General features: G+C 37.5%; 1 protein-coding gene across 1 annotated transcript in view; it reads right to left on the minus strand.

Moving 5' to 3' along the window:
- Positions 1 to 85: 85 nt before the first annotated feature.
- The window catches only part of CREB1 (cAMP responsive element binding protein 1), a 78,913-nt gene continuing 57,338 nt past the window's right edge, over positions 86 to 21,660 (minus strand). Inside the window, exon 9 of the mRNA XM_014584322.2 lies at positions 86 to 2,479. Coding sequence (XP_014439808.1) covers positions 2,335 to 2,479 — 145 coding nt within the window. The 3' untranslated portion in view covers positions 86 to 2,334. The remainder of the gene's footprint in view (positions 2,480 to 21,660) is intronic.

The following is a 21,660-nucleotide window of genomic DNA, read 5'->3' on the forward strand; positions in this document are numbered from 1 at the left end:
AAAAAAAAAAAAAAAAAGCCTGCACAAAATATGCTTGATTTCTATCTCTATAAACTTAAAATTTTAAATCTCTCCAAGGGTCTAAAACAGATTTAGAAGAAATAGAATACATTTCTCACCTCACCATTAAGTAACTGACTTCAAAACAGTGCAATCGCCCTCAAGGTATAAATGAGCAGCTCTTTATAATTTATAAATCCATCCTAATATGAATGTGATTGCCTTGATTCATCAGGGACTAAGATGACCACTAACCTTCTAATTAACTAGAAAACCTCAACTTTTGAAAAACAACCAACTTTATAACTTGGTAAAAACAGGCAATTTTTCATTTATAATGCTTATGATATTCAAAATGTTCAATTTGACATTCAATAAAAAGTAATTACAGTTTGTGAACAGATTTTGTGATCTTGCTTGGTTTCTGTCAAACCAGTTTTAGAAAATGATTTCTCTATGCTGGTATACACACAATTTTTATGCTATAACTTTCCCCATTAGCTCAGCAGGACAGACATCAAACTTTACAGTTGTTTGAAAGCCTTCTTGAGAATCTGGTGAATTGTCCAGATATAAAGACAACATCACTTAAATTCTTAGAATGATGCTCCTTCATAAACTCTGTTCATCCTTGAAAAAAGACAATGATTTGTTACAAACAAAAGAATTACCATTTACAGATATTAAAAGTCTTAATTTCAAAAATGGATCCGATAATTTACACATGTATGCACATTTTATAATTTTAAACAATTTTCTTAATAACCTATGGCAAAATAAAAACATTAATTTTCCAACTTCGACATTTTAAAAGGAATTTCCTTCTAAAATGAGAAATTATAATCTAACATGTTGATCTCCAATTTTTAAAGTCCAGTTTGTTTTTTATATTCCTTTAAAGGGTAACTTTTAGATTTATGAGACTTAATGAGTAAAATGACTAATTAGTAATGAAAGTAGTACTGAAAATAATGTATGATACACACAAAAACTGTATAGTCAAGAGTTAAAATAGGTAGCTACTTTATGAAATGACAAAGGCGATGTAGCATACTGGAAAGCTATACAACTACCCTTTTTAGAAGAAAATGAAAAAAGTTTTGCAAACATAATAATCCGAGTATTATAGTACAGCAGTCATTCTAGTATGTCTGAAGAAAATTACTTTCCTTGTGCACATCTAACACTGTACTTTTTACCACTAAATCCTTATAAACTTTTCATTTAAAAATTCACTAGATTGTTATAGTATGTTAACATGGAAAAGACTTAAAATTAGTATTTTTCTACAACATAACATTTCATAAAGAAAAATATCACTTTGCTTTATTTAACATCTTGAAGGCTTTCTTTCCTGTTGGTGATATAATGTAAGTGCAAAGGGCAACAGTAAATTAGAAATATCTTAAGTAAATGAGTGACAATATAAATATTTTCCAACGTGAGGACAAAAACATTTATTTAAAAACCTTGTTATGTATAACTCAAGGGGTTGGCTTTCTAATCAGCATCGTTTTACTGAGAATTTAGTACTAACTAAAATAGGTTTTGTATTCTTTCTTATTTCAATTTAATTTAAAATTCAAATACCATGCTTTTCATTCAGTTGGTTACTTCTTTTAATGTATTCAAAAACGTTGAACACATACAGAACTGAATTAAGAAGCAACAACTGCCCTGTGGAAGAACTGTAGTTAATACAGAATGTTTTTAAGAACCAAGGACAAGTTTTCAGTACTGAAGAGAATGTACATAGAAAGCACTTTGAATTCATTACTAACTTCTTCAACACCATAATGAAATTCTTTTAAGGGGATATTTCTCTTAACAGTTTTACATGATTCACAATGAGAATGTGAAAACACGTCAGTTTGGCAATCAACACTTCTTCATTGCACCTTACTTACTTTATGCATGCGGCCCACACATTACTTCAAGCTCAAGAAGCTGGGTTAATTCTGTCCCTAAGGCAATCAAGGCGCTCAGCACAAACCTTGAAAATCATTTTTAAAAAGATTTTCTGTTCCTCATTTTCCCCCATCAATTTACAAGTAAACAAATTATTACTTCTTGAAGAGGGTGGGGTTGAAAAGCAGAAGTCTCTTCATGATTCCTGGAGCTGAAAATTTCTTGAGGGGAGAAGTGGAGGCAGGTGTTGGGACATTCACAGTTTAATGCAAAAAGCACAAATGAATGAAATCTGTAGTTGCTTTCAGGCAGTTTTGCGCATAGAAAAAAAAGAAATGTTTAGAAAATAAAATGTTTATTTTGTCTTTCTGGTGTGGCCAAGCCAGTCCATTTTCCACCTTCACAGATGAAAATTTAAATCCCAAATTAATCTGATTTGTGGCAGTAAAGGTCCTTAAGTGCTTTTAGCTCTTCAATCAGTGTCTTGTTTTGGTTTTCAAGCACTGCCACTCTGTTTTCTAAACATTTCACATATTCTTTCTTCTTTCTACGACACTCTCTCGCTGCTTCCCTACAAGCAAAAGACAGGAAAAATTACGCAAATTCTAATTTATGTGGGGTTAGGCAGAGTGCTTAAAAAAGAAAAAGTTCAATGCACAAAAGTTTTAACATACAAAAGGGGGCTTCTAAACATTCATGTAAAATGAGTACCATGAAAAACTATGGATTTCAAAAATTTTTTCACCATAATAAACTCACACTTTAATTCCATTTTTCCACAGACTTTTTCAAGTACCCATGTACTATTAGGCATTCGAAAAGATACATGGAAATTGCCTTATATCGAACTTTAATTTTAATGTGACATACAAGGTATGATATATAATTAATAAACATGAAAACTCCATAAAAAAAGAGTTAAGCATTTAAAAATCACTCTATTCATGAAAATCTTCTGCATCATACCTACAAAATTTGAAATTTTATCCATTATCAATAACAAAAAAAATTGCTATTTCATTGTAAAATAGAAAATCTTATAAACTCATCATTTTAGGATATCAAAAAAATATGTAACACAATAGTCTGTTCAACAAATGGTGTTGGGAGAACTGGATATTTCACGTGAAAAAGAACAAAACTGAACTCTTACCTTATATATAATCTTAATTTAAAATAAACCAAAGACCTAAATATAAGACCTAAAACTAAAATTTCTAGACGAAAACATGGAAAAAGCTTACTGACATTGAATTTGGCAGTAATTTCCTGGGTACAACACCAAAAGCATAGGCAACAAAAACAAAATAGACAAACACTATGACATCAAGTTAAAAAAACTTCTGCAGATCAAAGAACACAGTGAAAAGCCACTTTATGGAATAAGAGAAGATACTCGCAATTCAGATATCTGAAAAATGGTAAGTATCCAGAACATACTAAAATTCCTACAACTTAAGAAAATAACCCAATTTTAAAAACGGAACATATCTTGAATAGATTTTTCTCAAAAGAAGATATACCTACAAATGGTCAGCACATATATGAAAAGAAGCTCAGTATCACTAATCATTAATTAAATGCAAATATATCACCTCACAATCACCAGGATGGCTACGATGAAAAAAGACCATCAGAAAATACCAAATCCGGTAGGGATCTGAAGGAACTGGAACCGTATGTGCTCCTGGTAAAATGTAAAATGGTAATAGCTAATACAGAAAGCAGGATGGGGGTTCCTTAAAAATGAAAAATAGAACTTACTATATTACCTGGCAATCCCTTTTGTTACATATCCAAAAGAACTGAATGCCGTACCTCAAATATACCCTGTGACTGCCCATGTTCACGACAGCATTATTCGCAATAGCCAAGAGGTGGAAGCAATCCAAATGTCCATACAGATGAATGGATAAACAAATGTGGCACACACTTATGATCTGATCTTTTTTTTTTTTTTAAAAAAAAAGGCCTCTTGCAATTTATAACATGAATGAACCTGGAGGGCTGTTATGATCTGAATGTGTCTCCCAAAATTCACATATAACTGCCATTGTAATGATATTAAGGTGGAGAGCAGGTTTCATAGCCTAGAGATTAAGAAGTTAACTTCTTAAACTACACATCCTGACCTGGTGTCTTGAAAAATATGCCAGTAGCATGTACATACACGCCCCCAATTCCAACAGGATGGAAAAATGGAGAATGGCATGATAATGCCCCACTGGAGGGTGCTTTCTCTCCCCATCTTTTTTTTTTTTTTTTTTTTGAGAGGTTTTTGCTATAGGGCGCATGCGCTCGCCAGACACAGAGACAGAAAGTGAGAAATCACCCCCCAGGGGGGATGGTCATGCTGCAATCCCTTCTCCTCCCTTCTCCTCTCGGGATCTTGGGCACGCACACACAAGCGCCCGGCGTGAGTTTTAAGCCACTGGGTCTGGGACGTGAACCGCGGTCGACTACGTGGGAGTCCAGTGACATAGCCATTAGGCTAACTGCTGGTTCCCTCTCTCCCCATCTTGATCAACCTCTCTCCAGTGAGCACACATGCTCTCTGGCATTTTATAAAGAACGTAGAGACATCCAACTATGGAATTAAAATGTGGAGCCTATGGAAGGTAATTAGGATTAGATTAAGTCATCAGCGTGGGGCCCTTGTGACTAAATATTGGTGGCTTTATCAGAAGATGAAGGAGTGGGCCAGCCCTACACCACAGTGGGTTAAGGGAGCCAGATCCTACAGAGTTGATCACAATTTGAATCCTGGCCTTGGTGACTTGAAAAACATACTGGGTACATGTGTGTGCTTGTCCAAAACCCAGAAGGGAAGGAAAAATGGAGGAAAAAAGACTGTAGTGTGACTAATAACCCTTTGCAGGTTGCATTCTCTCCCTTTGGAAAGTACATGTACCCTTTGGCAATTAAAAATAAAAGGGTGACAGAGTGACCAGAGGTGACATATGCACTCTTGCCCTCTTGACATGCGATGACATGTGCTGCCTCAGGACTCTGTGGAATCACCATCAGCAAGAAAGCCCTTACCAGATGTAACTCTTTGGCCTCGGACCTCTAAAACTGTGAGCTGAATAAACCTTTACTCATTATACATTACCTAGTCTACTGTATTATGCTATTAGCAACAGAAAATGGATTAAAATAAGGATATTATGCTAAATGAAATATGTTAATCACAAAAAGATAAATATATAATTCCACTTATCTGAGGTATCTAAAGTAATCAAATTCATGGAATCAGCACTTAGAATAATAGTGGCTACCAAATTCTGGGGGAAGGGGAAATGGGGAGTTGTTTAATAAGTAAAGGGTTTTAGTTTTACAAGATGAGAAAGTTCAGGGGACTTGTTGAACTGCAGCATGAATATATTTAACACTACTGACTACAGAATTTAAAATGTATTATCCTAACCATTTTTTAATGGTTAGGATAGTACATTTTAATTTATACTTTATCACAATTAAAATTTTTAAAAAGAGCTAAGAAATCACAAATAAATCATTGTTTAGCAAGCTGCTAAGTCTAAACTAGGAAATGCTTTTATATTAACAGTTTTCAAGGGCCACATCTCATTTTTTATATCTGATGCTAGCAGAAGGACTAGCATAAGGTAGATACTTACTGCTGAATCAACATAAAAATTGAAACCAAAAAGCTTCTAAGTCTAGAAAATGAAAAAATGGGTACTGAATAATGGTACAACAGTAAAACGTGACACTGACCTACAAGAAGAGGTCTGGATTTGCATCTGGAGTCCTCTCTGAGAATGCTGGGCATGCACATGTCTGTGATCTGGGATGACTGGAAGATGGGGGTGGATTGTGGCATCAAGGCCTCGTTGAGGGTGCTATTTGTCTGTCACACTACTCATGTTAGAAATAAACTTTTTTTTTTTAAAGGTGCAGCAATTTACCATACTTTTTTACAACAGGGGCCATATAATGTAGTAGTTAATAGTATCTTCAGTCCCAGATTACTGGCTTTCAGTGTTTCTACCACTTACCAATGATGTGAGACACACACATCTTATTTAACCATAGTGACATTACTTTAGTTTTCTGACTATAAAAGAGAGGTGACAGTATTTTCTACCTCAAAAGTTTTGGGAATTAAATTAGTTAATACGTGTAAAGTGTAATGAAACAGTGCCTGGAATTTTGTATGTGTTAGCTATTATTTCTAGATTAACTCAGAAGATAATGTATTATAATTCTATTAATATCTTGACTCCCTTATAACCTATCAATTCATAACAAAGGAGCATTTACTACTACTTCTACATTTTGTTTTTTTAATGGAAAATCAACCCTCCAGGAGAGATGGTCACTGCAATCCCTTCTCTACTCTCTCAGGATTTTGGGCATGCATGCATACACACACACAAAGCCTGCATGATTTTCAAGCTGCCAAGTCCGAGGCTCAAATTGTGAAGGCGGCCATGTGGGAATCCAGTCACTTCAACCTCCAGGCCACCTTCTGGCCCCAGGAACATTTACTTCTAATGCCAGCCAATTGTTAGAGTTAAAAAACAAAAACAACTACATCTAATGTTGTATTATCCATGACAGATATGGAGAATATATTATCTGCATCACTTTACCAATGGGGAAAATTTCTTTGGAAATAGATTTAAAAAAAAAAGAAAGAAAAAGGCCTAACATTCTCCTGAACTGTAAAGGTAAGAGGCACTTTTGGGCAAAGAAGAAAAAACAGTGGTCTAGAACAGATTATAGAATGATTCAGAGATCAATTTGGATCTTCTCTATTTGGTAAATTCTAACAATATAGAGAAGATGTAGGATGTATATACATTTATAAACCAAATTTCATCCAGAGTTGACTAATCTTATTTCCCTCACTTTCTCCTATCCATGACCTGAGAATTGATAGTCCTGAAGCGGAGCATCATGCTATATCTACCTGCTAGTTTCCAAAGTCAAAATAATATGAATAATAGGAATGGCCTTAGTGGCCTAGTGATTAAGGGGGCTGGATCCCACATGGCTGACTGCGCTGACTTGGTGGCTTGAAAAATACATATGTTGTGTGCCCAAGATCCCAACAGGATGGAGAAATGGAAAAAATAGCAGGATGACCATGCTCCACTGGGGGAGCGGGGGGTACTTTTTCTCTCTGGTGAGTGTATGTGCCCTCTGGAAATTAAAAAAAAAAAAAAAAGATTCCTAGGTTAGTATCTCCCAATTTTCTTCTACCACAATCAGAACTGTGCAATGCTTTTCAAAAAAAAAGAAGAAAAAAAAAAAAAAAAAACCCACCTTACACTTGTGCTAAGAAAATTAACTTATTTCTAGATTAATGTGAATTCAGACTCTGCAATTAAGAATTCCATGTAGTTATGTCTCAAATTTACTTTGATTACATAACACTTAATTGGAGGAAGAACGCTGTATAAATTTCAAATATAACATTTTTGCAAAATTACGTTCAAATTAGCCACATTTTAAAACTAGTAAGTTTGGATATAAATTTAATACAGTATAGGGACCAGCAGTTGGCATAATGGCTATGTCACTGGACTCCCATGTAGTCGACCGTGGTTCCACTCCCAGAACCAGTGGCTGGAACTCATGATGGGCATGTGTGTGTGTGTGCCCAAGATCCTGGGAGGAGAATGGAGGAGAAGGAATTGCGGCACGGCCATCCTCTCAGGGGTAATTTCTCACTTTCTCTCTCTCTCTTTCTGGCGAGCGCACATATCCTATAGCAAAAACCTCTCCAAAAACAAAACCAAATTTAATACAGTGTAAGAAAACACAAGTTATAAACTAGGGATCAGGAAGTTTAGATTTTGACCTATCTTTCTCACTAACTAGCTGTGTAGCTCCCTCTAGCTCCCTTCCCATTCAAGGACTGCTTCATTACCTATTTAAAATCCACCCACCCACCGACTAACCAACCAACCAACCAACCAACGGCTCATCAAGCCAAAGTATAGGTTGGCTTTGAATTGAGAGATACGCAAATCAAGGAATACATATGGCTTACCACTTTAAAAATAGCTAAAATCTTAATTATGGGTTACCCAACATTTTAATTTTCACATAAAAATGAACAGTACTGTATTTTAAAATAGAATACAAAATTTAAATGAACATAAAAACTTTTTCTCTAGCTTGGGAAGCACCTCTTAAAGCTTCTCAAAAGTTTCTATCTAAATATTAAATTTTTTTTCTTTTATCCATGATATGCCTAGGAAAGAGAGAAAGTATCCTCCACAGGGCTGGGTCACAGTAAGATCCCCTTCCTCCAATACTCCAGCCCATTCAATCCTGAGCTACTAGTGCAGATACTCAGGATGTTTTAGACCAACTGGGCTGGAAATGTGATCTATAGTTGCCACGTGGCCTATAGCTCTGCAGTCAGTCCACTACCACTGATGCCACTATGGCTGAACCATCTATCTAAATATTTTCTGTAACAGAAGAGAATGAAAGGACTCTTCTAGCTGGTTGGTCTTGAGACTCAGTGTAAAATAAACTAACCTCTGATGTCCTTTTCAGTATTGAAATAGGATTTTATGATTCCAAGTCTTCATGCAAACAGATACCTATAAATTTAGAAAGTGATTTGACACATAGTTTTAGGAGGAAAAAAAGTTCTTTCACATGTTAACATCTTCATCATATATTTATTCAACTAATTCTTTGTCTCAGATTGTTTTATACTGCTATAAGAGAATACCACAGAGTTTATTATTTATTTATCTGAGAGATTTTTGCCACAGGGCATGTGCGCTCGCTGAAGAGACAGAGACAGAAAATGAGAAATCATTGCCTTCCCCACCCACTGGGGGGGATGACCACACAGCAATCCCTTCTCCTCCATTCTCCTCCTGGGATCCTAGGCACACATGCCCAAGTGCCTGGCATGAGTTTGAAGCCACCAGGTTCAGGACTTGAACTGCAGCTGGCCATGTGGGAGTCCAGTGATGTAACTGCCATGCCATCTGCTGGCCCTGAGTAACTTATTTAAAAACGGCACAGTTCTAGAGTCTGGGAACTCGAATGTCAAGGAGCCCTTATCAGGTGAGGGCCTTTTTGCAATGTTATTCTATAGTGGAGGGCAGAAGGGCAAGACAGCATGTACAAGAGACAGCAAGAGTGTTTCTCTTCAGAAACTAACCTCGTCCTGTGATAACATTAATCCATTCATGAGGGCAGAGCCTTCATTACCTAATCACCTCTTAAATCTACCTCTCAACACTGTTGGATTAAGGACTAAGTTTCCATAACATGAGTTTTGGGGAACACATTCAAACCACAGCAGCTTCTATATGATACTCATATTTTGTTTCACTTATTTATTTTCATCAGCATTTTCATTTCTTCCATGTTATCCACTTTTTTCTTTTTGCTTTAAATTTGTATAGCCCTTTAAAATCTTCATATATAAAAATTGTATTAACGTAAAAATATGTGTATTGGTTCCGGCTTCTGCCCCAGGATAAAATTCTAGACTAAGGTTATTCCTATTCTTAGAATGAAAAAAGAACTAACTTCAAATTCATGAATTGTTTCAAACCTATCAGAGAGCTAAAGCTGCTCAACTGACCCAAAGGCTTGTAAGAAAACAGTGTGCCTCAGGGAGGGAGGAGATATAAACACATCCTCAGCTGGGTGGATGATAAATCTGATGAAGGCCAAAGTTTAGGATGGTGAGTCACTGTATAACCACTGGGGCTGCAAAAATTGGGACTCTGAATGCTCTTACAGGCTTTTTCTCCATGAACCCAATCAAATACAAAAAGACTACAAAGAATTCTAAGAGTATCCACTGAAGTACAGACCTGGGGAAGGAAAACAGCTGAATGGAAGGCTAAGATACTCTACAGGGAGCCTATCTGCATGACAGAACAAAACTCTTATCTGTGAAAAAGGGCATCACTGCTGACCTTTAGGCACTGGTGAGTACTCATAGCAGTCAGGGAAAATGTTTGAGGCCCTTATTTTTCGGGAAGGTACTAAAGAACTGAGAAGCTCACAGCCCTGTGATCAAGAGAAACATAATGCATACCTAAGAATGAACCTTAATTGGAATAAGAAAGATTCCCCCCACCCCACCCTTGAGTCCTCCCTTCCCCAAAATAGCTCCAAATAACAATAGCAGGACACTCCTGGGAGAGGAATAGGAGAAAACGTAAAAGCTCACAAATAGACCCTACTTAAAACACAGCACCAAAGGAATATAGGAAATCCAGAAATCAGACATTACTCTGGAAACTCCCTACCTTGGAAACAAGCTAGCTCTCCAGGTATTTGAAGCCTGTGGTACACTGATGGTAACCATAACAACTAATATAACAGCCTTAATTTTTTTCCCTAGACCAGAGCAAACTCCCTCTTCCCCCCAAAAAAAGACCCTCATTAGAGGAAATATGTGCTCACTTCCAGCATTAAAACTATTCACCTTGGGGACAGCAGGTGACGCGGTGGTTAACACACAGGACTCCCACATGAGCAACCAAAGTCTGAGCCCAAGACCTGGCAGCATAAAAATCACGCTGGGCATGTGTGTGTGATACCTAAAATCCTGAGGGGAGAATGTTGAAGAGACTGCGGTATGGCCATCCCCTCTACTGGGTGATTTCTCACTTTCCTTCTCTCTGCCTCTGGAGAGCATGTGTCTCCTATGGCAAAACAAAACAAAACAAAAAGAAAAACAAAACAAAACAAAAAAACTTTTAAAAAACAAAAAATATTCACCTCATCTAAGTACCTGTATCCTATACAACATTCACATCACAAAGCACATGAATAGGCAAGAGATGCACATTCACAAGAGACAGAGTACTACTCATTAGAACAAGACACACATATTGAAATAATAGAAAATTTAAAGTAACTATGACCAATATGTTAAAGACCTAACACAAAATGTAGGTAACATGCAAGACCATATGGATTATTTCTACAGAGGGATAGAAAGTATAAAAAAAGAATCAAATGCAAATGGAGATGAAGAGCGCCTTTGACAATCACAAGTAGAAAAACAGAACTGTGGGGCAACAGGTGGCATGTGGTTAAGGGTGCTGAACTCCCTCCCACATGGCCGACAGTGGTTTGAGTCCTGGACCTGGTGGCTGCTTTCTCACTTTCCTTCTCTCTCTCTCACTCTGTCTCTCTCTCTCTGGTCAAATTGAAATACATGAATAAAGTTAAATAAAATAATTCTTATAAAAGAAAAAAGAAAAACATGGCTGAGGAAAGACTCAGTGAATTTGAGGCTAGGGCAACAGAAATTACCCGAAGGAACAAAGTGGCAAGATAGGGAGAGGGAAAAGAGAATAAATGTGTCAGTCTCAAACATTTTAACATGTGTGTAACTAGAACTTTAGAAGAGCAAGAAACAGAGCAGAAAAATATCTGATGTATAACTGGGAATTTTCCAAAATTAATGGCAGACACAAAGCAACACATAAAGCGTATCAAGTAGGTAAGCACTGGTGGTGAGGGTGGGGGGGTTGAAGGCAGAAATTCTAGGCATAGCATAAAGAAATTGGTGAAAATTATACGGAAGGAAATTAATGCAGCCAGACAGAGTGAGTTAGATGAAAAGAAAAGCATATATATACAGATTTCTTGTCAAAAACCATGCAAATTACAAAACAATGCAATATTATCTTGAAAGCACTATGAAAGAAAGCAACCATCGCCCCAGAATTCCTTAACTAACAAAATTACCTTTCAAATATGAAGCTGGAATAAAGACTTTCAAAAACAGAATTCACTGTCAGTGGATCTATTTTCTAAGAAATGTAAAACAGTTTTTAAGGCAAAAATAATATGTTGAACTAAAACATGAATTTCTACAAGAAAATGAGGATAACTGAAAACTAAACGCAAAGTAAAAAATGAAAATGTTCATTTGTTTTTAATCACACTAAAAAATTACTATCTGTCTAAAGCCAAGGTAGTGAAAAGTTTTTCTATGAAGAGCCAGATTATAAATATTTTATGCTTTGCTGGCCTAAAGTAGTTTCTGTTATATGTGTGTGCATGTGTAAACAAGTATGAGGCATCAATCTGTTTTTGTGTTGCTAACAGAAATACCAGAGACTGGGGAAGTTTAAGAATAGAAGTTTATTCTGACTCATAGTTCTGGCTAGGAAATCTAAAGGCATCACAAAGTAGCAGATGGTAGAATCTTTAGCAGAGCAGAATTTTATCTGTGTTTATCTGATTTTTCTCTCTGCTTATAAATCCTACCAGAACTAAATCATGAGGCCTTTAACTAATGACATTATTGCACCCAGAGGCTGGGACAACAATGAAAGGATTAGTTTTAACTTAACACTTTTACAGTATAATCAAGTCCCAACACATGAGTTTCTAGGGGACACCCAATCACTGCCCATTAAGAACAAATTCTAAAACATGAAACTTTGGGGTTTGGACAATTATGATTCAAAATATAATTTTGCAGAAAATGGAATTAAAATCATGAATTAATTTTAGTGCTAAAAATTTTTTTTTGGGGGGGAGAGGTTTTTGCTATAGGGCGTGTGCGCTCGCCTGACAGACAGAGAGAGACAGAGAAACAGAAAGGGAGAAATCAAGCCCCAGGGGGGATGGCTACGCTGCTGTAATCCCTTCTCCTCCATTCTCCTCTTGGGATCTTGGGGATGCACGCACACGCGCTTGGTGTGTGAGTTTAAGCCACCGGGTCCGGGACTCGAACCGTAGTCAACTACATGGGAGTCCAGCAACATAGCCATTACACTAACTGCTGGTCCCAGTGCTAAAAGTTTTTAAATCAATTTAGTTTTTTAGTAACATGCATTTCTGTGATTTTTTTTTAAATGAATCCTTGTATACAAGTAAATAAATCAATGTCTATGAGCCAGATTTGATCCATGGGACATAGTTTGCCAATTCTTGTTTCTTAAACAGTTAAAAGACTAAAACTGAATGAAAAGCAAGAACTAATTATATGCTATCTATACAAATCTTCCTTCAAATATACAGAAATAGATGGGTTAAAAGGAGAAGGATGGAGACTGGTGTACCATGATACTAATCTAATCAAAAGGACTCTGGAGTGGTTTTATTAATATTGGACAGAGCAGACTTAAAAGAAGGAATACGGGGCCAGCACGTGGTATAGTGGTTAGGGTGCTAGACTCCCACATGGCCGATAGTTTGAGTCCCAGATCTGGTGGCTTAAAACTCACAATGGTGCATGTGCATGTGTGCCCAAAATCCTAAGAGGACAATGGAGAAGGGAATGCGGCATGGTCATCTCCCCAGGAGGTGATTTCTCCCTTGCTATCTGTCTCTCCAGCAAGCAAACACATCCTACAGCAAAAATCTTAAAAAAAAAAAAAAAATTCTCAATTGGGTATGTTCATGGGGCCAGCAGGTGGCACATAATTTGAATTCTAGACCAAGTGGCTTGCTTTCTCACTTTCCCTTTCTCTCTCTCTGGTCAAATTAAAAGAAAATATTAATAAGAACAAAATAAATAATTCTTAAGAAAAATGGATATGCTCCTAACAAAGCTTCAACAAACATGAGTCAAAAGTTGATGGAGGGAGCCAGCAGTTAGCGTAATGGCTATGTCGCTGGACTCCCACGTAGTCGACTGCGGTTTGCGTCCCGGACCTGGTGGCTTAAAACTCACGCCGGGCGCGTGTGTGTGCGTGCCCAAGATCCCGAGAGGAGAATGGAGGAAAAGGGATTGTGGCGTGGCCATCCCCCCTGGGGGGTGATTTCTCGCTTTCTGTCTCTATGTCTCTGTCTGTCTGTCTGGCGAGCGCACGCACCCTATAGTGAAAACCTCTAAAAAAAAAAAAAAGTTGATGGAACTGAAAGGAAAAATAAAAAAGTATGGTTCTAAGTATGGTTGAATATATCAACATGTTTGTCAGGGATGATAAACTATAAAATATAAAAAGTTATAAAACACCAAAAAACTATTTGACATTTATATGATACTTGCTAATTTAAAAGATTGTAAGTTTTCAAACTATGGCCAGCAGGTGGCATGGTGGTTAAGGTGCTAAACACTCCTACATGGTCGACCATGGTTCCAGTCTCAGACCTGTTGGCTTGCTTTCTCATTTTCCTTCTTTCTGAGTACCTGTCTTTATCTGGTCAAATGAAAATAAATGAACGGATAAGTAAATAAATAATACTTTAAACAATATTTCATACTATGTTCTTGGACCATACAACATCTGGGAAAATCCTTGCTTATTTGAAATTAAACAAATGTTAAACATTTCTAAGTCCACTAGTAAATAAAGTCTCAAAGAGAAATAAAATATTTTGAAACTGGATACAAATAAAAACAGGACAAATCATAATTTGTGGAACACAGCTAAATAAAATATCAATGCTTGGATGGAAATTTAGTCATAAATATTTCCATTAGAAAAGATTTTAATTATTTACATCAGGGGTTGCCAAACTGCCTCACTTTTTGGTTTTGTAAATAAAATTTTACTGGAACACAGCAATGCTTATGTATTATCCATGGCTGCTTTCAGGTTACAATAGCAGTGAGAATAGTTGTGACAGAAACCACTTAGCTTTCATCTGAAATATTCACCGTTTGGCTCTTTTCTTCTTTTTCTTAAAGGTTTTTTTTTTTTTTTGGCCAAGGATTATGTGCACTCAATGGAGAAAGAAGGAGACAGGGAAAATGAGAAATCACCCCACCCCTGGGAGGATGCCCAGACTGCAATCTCTTCTCTACTTTCTTCTTGAAAATTTGGGCACACATGCACTTGTACCCGGTGTGATTTTTCCAACAGCTGGGTCCAGGACTCAAACTGTGGTTGACCATGTAGGAGTCCAGTGCCTTAATCACTATACCACTTGCTGGCCCCACTATTTGGTTCTTTATAAAAAGTTTCATGACCCTTGATCCAACTTCCACTTGAAGAAACTAGAAAAAGAAGAGCAGTTAAAATCAAAGCAAGCAGGAGAAGAGAAATAATAAAGACCAGAGTCAAGCTGATGAAATTGTAAAGGCAAAAACCCAATCAATCTAAAAATTAGTTGCTTGGCCATAAGCCAAGCAATGTGTTGGGTAGCCTCTAGAAGCCAAAAGGTCAGGGAAACAGATTCTTCCCTAGGACCTCTGGAAACAAACACAATCCAGCTATGACACCCATTTTAGCCTAGTGACACCATGATGAAGCCCTTAGATCTTACAAAACAGGAGGATAATATATTTGTTTTAAGCCACTTGTTACGGGAGTTTGTGATAAACAACCATAGAAAACGAATATGCTCTCTAAGACTGGGGACAGGGTATGGATGACCTCTTTCATTATTGCTGTTCAATTTTTATCTCAAAAGTCTTAGACACTGCAATAATGGGGGTAAAAAAAAGAGAAAGACAAAAGACATGCAGATTAGAAAGAATTATAACTGCCCATATTTTAAGACAATACAATTATCTATGTAGAAAATCTCAAAGAATCTACAAAAAATGCTCCTGGGGACCAGCAGTTAGCATAATGGCTATGTTGCTGGACCCCCATGTAGTTGACCGTGGTTTGAGTCCTGGATCCGGTGGCTTAAACTCACGCCGGGTGCATTTGTGTGCATGCCCAAGATTCCGAGAGGAGAACGGAGGAGAAGCGATTGCGGTGTGGCCATCCCCCCTGGGGGGTGATTTCTCGCTTTCTGTTTCTCCGTCTCTCTCTTTCTGGCAAGTGCGTGTGCCCTATAGCAAAAACCTCTAAAAAAAACCTGCTCCTGGAACTAATAATATGTTATGATCAAATAAAATGTTCATATACCAAAGCCAATTTTATTTCTATATACCAGCAATGAACGATGAAATAGACCATTTCAATAGTATCCCCCCACCCATAAATACTCAGTTTGTAAAAGCTAAGAAAATATGCACAGGACCTGTATGTTCAAAAATAGATGAAGAATATACTGTATTTATGGGGCGGAAGACTTACTACAGTTAAGATGTCAATTATGGGGACTAGCAGATGGGCTAGTGGTTATGTTGCTGGACTCCCACATGGCCGACCACGGATTAGGTCCTGGACCTGGCAACTTGAAATTCACGCCAGATGCATGTGCCCAAAATCCTGAGAGGAGAATGAACAAGTGAAATTGCAGCGTGGCCATAGTACCAGGGAGTGATTTTCTGCTTTCTGCCTCTCTGTCGAGCACATGCACCCTACCTCAAAAATCTCTAAGAAAGAAAAATCCTAAACCGCATTAATTAAACAAAAAAGATTCAGTAATCTTTAGTTTGATCTATAGATTCAACACAATTGAAATAAAAAACCCCAGCGAGCTCTCGGTAGTTCTATCAACAAGCTGATTTGAAAATTTGTATAAACACAATGTGAACTTAGAAACTGATAAGAAAAACGGGACCAGCAGTTAGCGTAATAGCTATGTCGCGGGACTCCCATGTAATCGACTGCGGTTTGAGTCCCGGACCTGGTGGCTTAAATTCATGCCGGGCGCATGTGCGCACAAGATCCCGAGAGGAGAATAGAAGAGAAGGGATTGCGGCGTGGCCATCCCCCCTGGGGGGTGATTTCTTGCTTTCTGTCTCTATGTCTCTCTCTGTCTGTATGGCGAGCGCACATGCCCTATAGCAAAAACCTCTCCAAAAAAAAAAGAAAAAAAGAAAAGAAATTGATAAGAAAATGAACCACTAAGAAAAAAGTTGAAAAATTCAGCATCAAAATCAAGACTTACCACCAAAGTGTAGTAATCAATACACCATGGGCAAGAAGATAAGACACGCTAATCAATAGAACATGTTAGCCCAGAAACAGATCCACACAAATCTGGTCAATTAATTTTTGACAAAAGAACAGAGGCAATTCAATAGAGAAAAGATAGGCTTTTTAATAAATGGTATTGGAACAAAATATAAAAATAATGAAAATCTGACATATTTTTCTCACCTTACACAAAAGTTAACTCAAATGGATCACAGACCTAAATGTAAAATATAAAACTGTAGCACTTTTAGAGAAAAAAACGTAAAAAAATCTGTGTGACCTTGAGTGAGGCAAAACAGTACAAGAATGATCTACAAAAGGACAAATCTGACAAACTAGACCACATTAAACCAAAAACTACTGGTTTGCAAAAATCGATGTTAAGGAAATGCAAGATAAGCCACAGACAGGAAAAAATACTTGCAAGTCATACAAGGACTTATAGCTAGAGTAAAGATTTCTCAAAAAAAACCCTAATTAGCCCAATAAAAACTAGGCAAGAGATCAGAATAGACATTGCACCAAAGAAAATACACAGATGGCAAATAAGCACACAGAAAATGTTCAACACCATTAATTGTTAGGGAAATACCAATGAAAACTACAATGAGAACCTTTACACACCTTGTAGAATGGGTGATAAAAAGAACCCCAAAATGCCAAGTTCTTGTGAGAATATAGAATAACTGTAACTCTTATCTGTTGCTGGTAGGAATGCAAAATGGTATAGTCGTTCTGGAAAACAATTGGGCAGATTTTAATTAAAAACGAATTTTTTTTTATAGAGACCTTGGAGAGACAGACAGAAAGTTCGAGAAACCATGTCCTCTTTCTCTCCTCCCCCGGGGGGGAATGGCCAATTGCAATCCTTTTTCCTCTCAAGATTATGGGCATGCATATACATGTGCCTGGCCTGAGTTTCAAGGGGCTGGGTCCAGGACTCAAACTACAGTGATGTTAATAACCATTATGCCATCTGCTAGTCCCATGGAAGTTTTATATAAAGTTAAATGTATAATTACATTCTACCTAACCAGCACACTAACAGATATATACCCAAGTGAATTGAAAATCTTATATAAATCCTGTACATAAGTGTCATCAGGAAAGTCATGACGGATTTTTCTGTTTTCCTATGCACAAATGAGTCATGACTTTCTCAACAACCAAATAGTAACTTTATTCCTCCAAAACTGAAAGTAACTAAGATGAAATTCAAGGTGAATGGCTAAACAAACCACAGTACATCCATACAATGGATGAAGAATATATTGTATTTTTGGGACGGAAGACTCACTACTCAGGGATACAGTCAACTACTGATTCGTGCAAAAATATTAATGACTCTTAAATACATTTTGCTAAGAAGTGAAGGGCGTCAATCTGATAAGCTACATATTGTCAATTCAATTTATATGAAAAAAGGCAGAACTGTAAGGATGGAGAGCATTTCTGTGGTTTCCAGGGTCTAGGGGGAAGGGGCAAAAGCCGACTACAATGGGGAATTACAAAGGACTACTTCCATGAATGTGTAACTGTTGTGGATAGCCACCTACGTGGTAGATTCAGGACATTATGCATCTGTCAAAAGTCACAAGACTCATTCGAGCACAGTTATGTGGAAATGTAAATATAAATAGTTAGATATGAGAATTCTATAATTGAAGATGGTGAAAAATTTAATAGTCATTCTATAAACATATGACATAACCTCACTGAATGAGTGAAGGAAAAAGGAGTGGACCTAACTAAGTAACTGGAAAACAGTGCTTCCACTGAATGCCACAGGTTAAAAACAAAAAGAAATATACCTAAAAACTGCACTGTTTCTCACAGGAATACATGTTACTAATTCTGAAACTTTCATGAGGGGGTTCCTGAAAAGTACACAGAAAATATGTATTATAGAAAAAGTATGCATGGATTTCAAAGTTTTTTTGCACCAAAATAAGCTCATATTTTAATCTCATTTCTCTATGAACTTTTTGAAGTCCTCTCATGTGTAAACTAGAGCTGAACAAATAAGCAAGCCAAATTTTTGTCTAAGAAAGAAGTTATAAATAAGAAAAGGTGGAAAGTACAACAAACCCTATGATTACAGGCTAGTCTGAGATCTTAGTATGAATTCATATTTCGTGAATATATACAATACCGAAAACTTGAGTATGTGCATACATGAAGAGACATGATGTTCCCCAGCCGTCTCTGTGAGCGCTTACAGGTGTGAAACTCCAGGAGCAAAGAGCACACCTAGTACCCAGTTCTTGATTACTAAATACCATTTTCTAGTAAATGGAACTAAGGCTCACTGGAGAAATGACTGGCTCCAAGGAGAAGGAAAGGAAAATACATACAAGAATTTAAGGAGATGAAGGAGGTGTGACAGTTTACATTTGAGTACACTTTGGAATTTTCGATTTTTTACCTTATTAGTTTTCTTTAGTTCTGCCTACTCATGTCCTCATTCCATGTGTTATCTGTCCTAATTTGTTAAAATGTTTCAGTCGGTTTGTTGTTTGCTATTTTATCTTTTTCTTTGTTAATGGAGGTTTTGGCTTCCTTCATAGCCTAGTGGCCAACTGTGGTTTGAATCCCAGCCTTCTTGGCTTGAGGGACAAACTGGGCATGTATGTATGCAGGTCCAGGGTCCTGACAGGATGGAGAAATGAAAGACAAGTAACTGGCATGATCACGCTCTACAGAAGGGGTATTCTACATCTCTCTGGTAAGTGCACATGTACTCTGGCAAATAAAAAAAAAAAAGAAAGAAAGAACAGATTTTATTTGTAAGATCAAATCTATTTGACCTTTTCCCTTCTTACTTCTGCCTTTAGAAAATCCATTATTAAAACCCCCCTGTACTCTGAGGTTATATAAAGGTAAGATTCTATTACTTTTACAATTTCTCACTCATCCCTCCCTGTGGAAAGAGTATACATCCCCACTCCACTGACTTTGGACTTGTCCCTGCCTTTGCTGTGGCCAAAGAACATGAGTGGACATGATGCTCACCAGTCAAGCAGATGCTTTAAAAAAGCATTGCCTTTTTTCTCACTGCCACAACAGTGGTATGCCTCAGGGCCAGACAGTGGTCAAGTGTGGCATTCTGCCTCTCTGTGGGAGGCTTACAGGTTCATGTCTGGAGACCTCCATGGATATGCTGCCATGCATGTGCCCTTGATCCTGGCTACCTAGAGGAAGGCTGTGTCAGGTCCCAAGCTGAGGGTGCTGAATCTCTCTCTGGCTCATGGAAGAAGGGAAAGAAAAAAAAAAAAAAGAATGGTCTCAAAGAGGTACTTTACCCCTCTGGCCAGCAGGATCCCAGATGGAAGGTTAAGGAGAGCCATTCCAGCTGCTAACCTGACACAAATGTAACAATGTAACCTAAGGGAGGGAAAAATTTAATCTTTCTGAGACACTGAGTTTATGTGATTATTTGTTACTCCTCAACACAATATAACTGTCATTTGTACCAGTGGTCCCACCCTTTCTGGCACCAGGCTGGTGTAAAACAATCCCTCCATGAACATAGGGATGGGTAGTGGTCTTGGGATGACCCAAGCGCACCACATCCACTGTGGACCTCATTTCCACTTCCACCTCTACCACATTACAATATACAAGACAGTCCACAATAATAGAGTTGCTACTCCCTTGAGTATCCAATACAGCTGATGACCTGACAGGAGGCTGAGCCCAGGTAGCAATTCAAGTGATGGAGGAGCAGCTGCAAAAGCAGACAATGCCTCAATAACTCATGCAGCCCACTGTCCACCCTCTGCTATGCCAAAGGGATGGGCACCAGTCCACAGACTGGTCTTAAACAGGCCACAGGCTGGCACTGGAAGTTGGCCTGGAATTTGGAGACCCATGATCTACTCTTTTTTTCTAGAGTGTTTAGAAATTTTCATTTTAAATAGAAAGCAATCTGAATAGTGTAAAATTTTGAGTAACAATGTTTTCCCATCAAAGTCAGTTTAAGGGAACCAGCAGTTAGCGTAATGGCTATGTCGCTGGACTCCCACGTAATCAACCGCGGTTTGTGTCCCGGACCCGGTGGCTTAAAACTCACACTGGGCGCATGTGTGTGCGTGCCCAAGATTCCCAGAGGAGAATGGAGGAGAAGGGATTGCGGTTTGACCATCCCCCCTGGAGGGCGATTTCTCACTTTCTGTCTCTCTGTCTCTCTCTGTCTGTCTGGTGAATGCACGTGCTCTATAGCGAAAAAACCTCTCCAAAAAAAAAAAAAAAAGTTCAGTTTAAGATAGACTCTTTGATGAGCACAAGAGACATGCATCCTTGTTAATATGCTTTAACTTTTTCACTGAAGTACCCACCATGGCAAAGAAACATAATATGGAAAATCTGCGGGCATAGCCAAAAGAAGACAATGACTGTTATGATTGTTTTTTAATCTCTTATTTAACTTAAAAAATACTTATTTCTCTCAATCTTGTAGCAAAATAAACATTTAAGGATAGCAATTCATGTTAATCTCCTGGTGGTACGTATCTTTAGAACACTGCCATGTGCTCTGGTTTGAGGCACAGCAGAGCAAGGCTGCATACTATAAGTATGCATGATGTTCACAGGCTTTGGTGCCAGACACAGATTCAAATCTCAGTTCTACCAATTTCTTGAAAGTTGTGACCTTTGGTGAGGTATTTTTCTCTGAGTTTTACCTTCTCCTTGTCTGTAAAGTGAGAATAAGCATTTATCTTATTGTAGAATTAAGAAAAGTGTGTGTGTATGTATATACATAAAGTGCACATATGTACATACATGTTTATATATGTATACATATATGTATATATACACATATATCAATGTGTGGATGTGTGTGGGTGTGTATAGAATATATACACATACATACATATTTACACAAAAAACCTAGTTATGGTGAGCAGTATATACTGGAACTTAATAAGCAATACCTTAGGGGAAAGGTCAAAGCCAAAATAGAATTAGGAGGTATTGGCACATAGCTATTGCTTGAAATACGTTA

The sequence above is a fragment of the Tupaia chinensis genome, unplaced genomic scaffold (genome assembly GCF_000334495.1).
Source record: "Tupaia chinensis unplaced genomic scaffold, TupChi_1.0 Scaffold000076_1, whole genome shotgun sequence".
Classification (NCBI taxonomy): domain Eukaryota; kingdom Metazoa; phylum Chordata; class Mammalia; order Scandentia; family Tupaiidae; genus Tupaia; species Tupaia belangeri.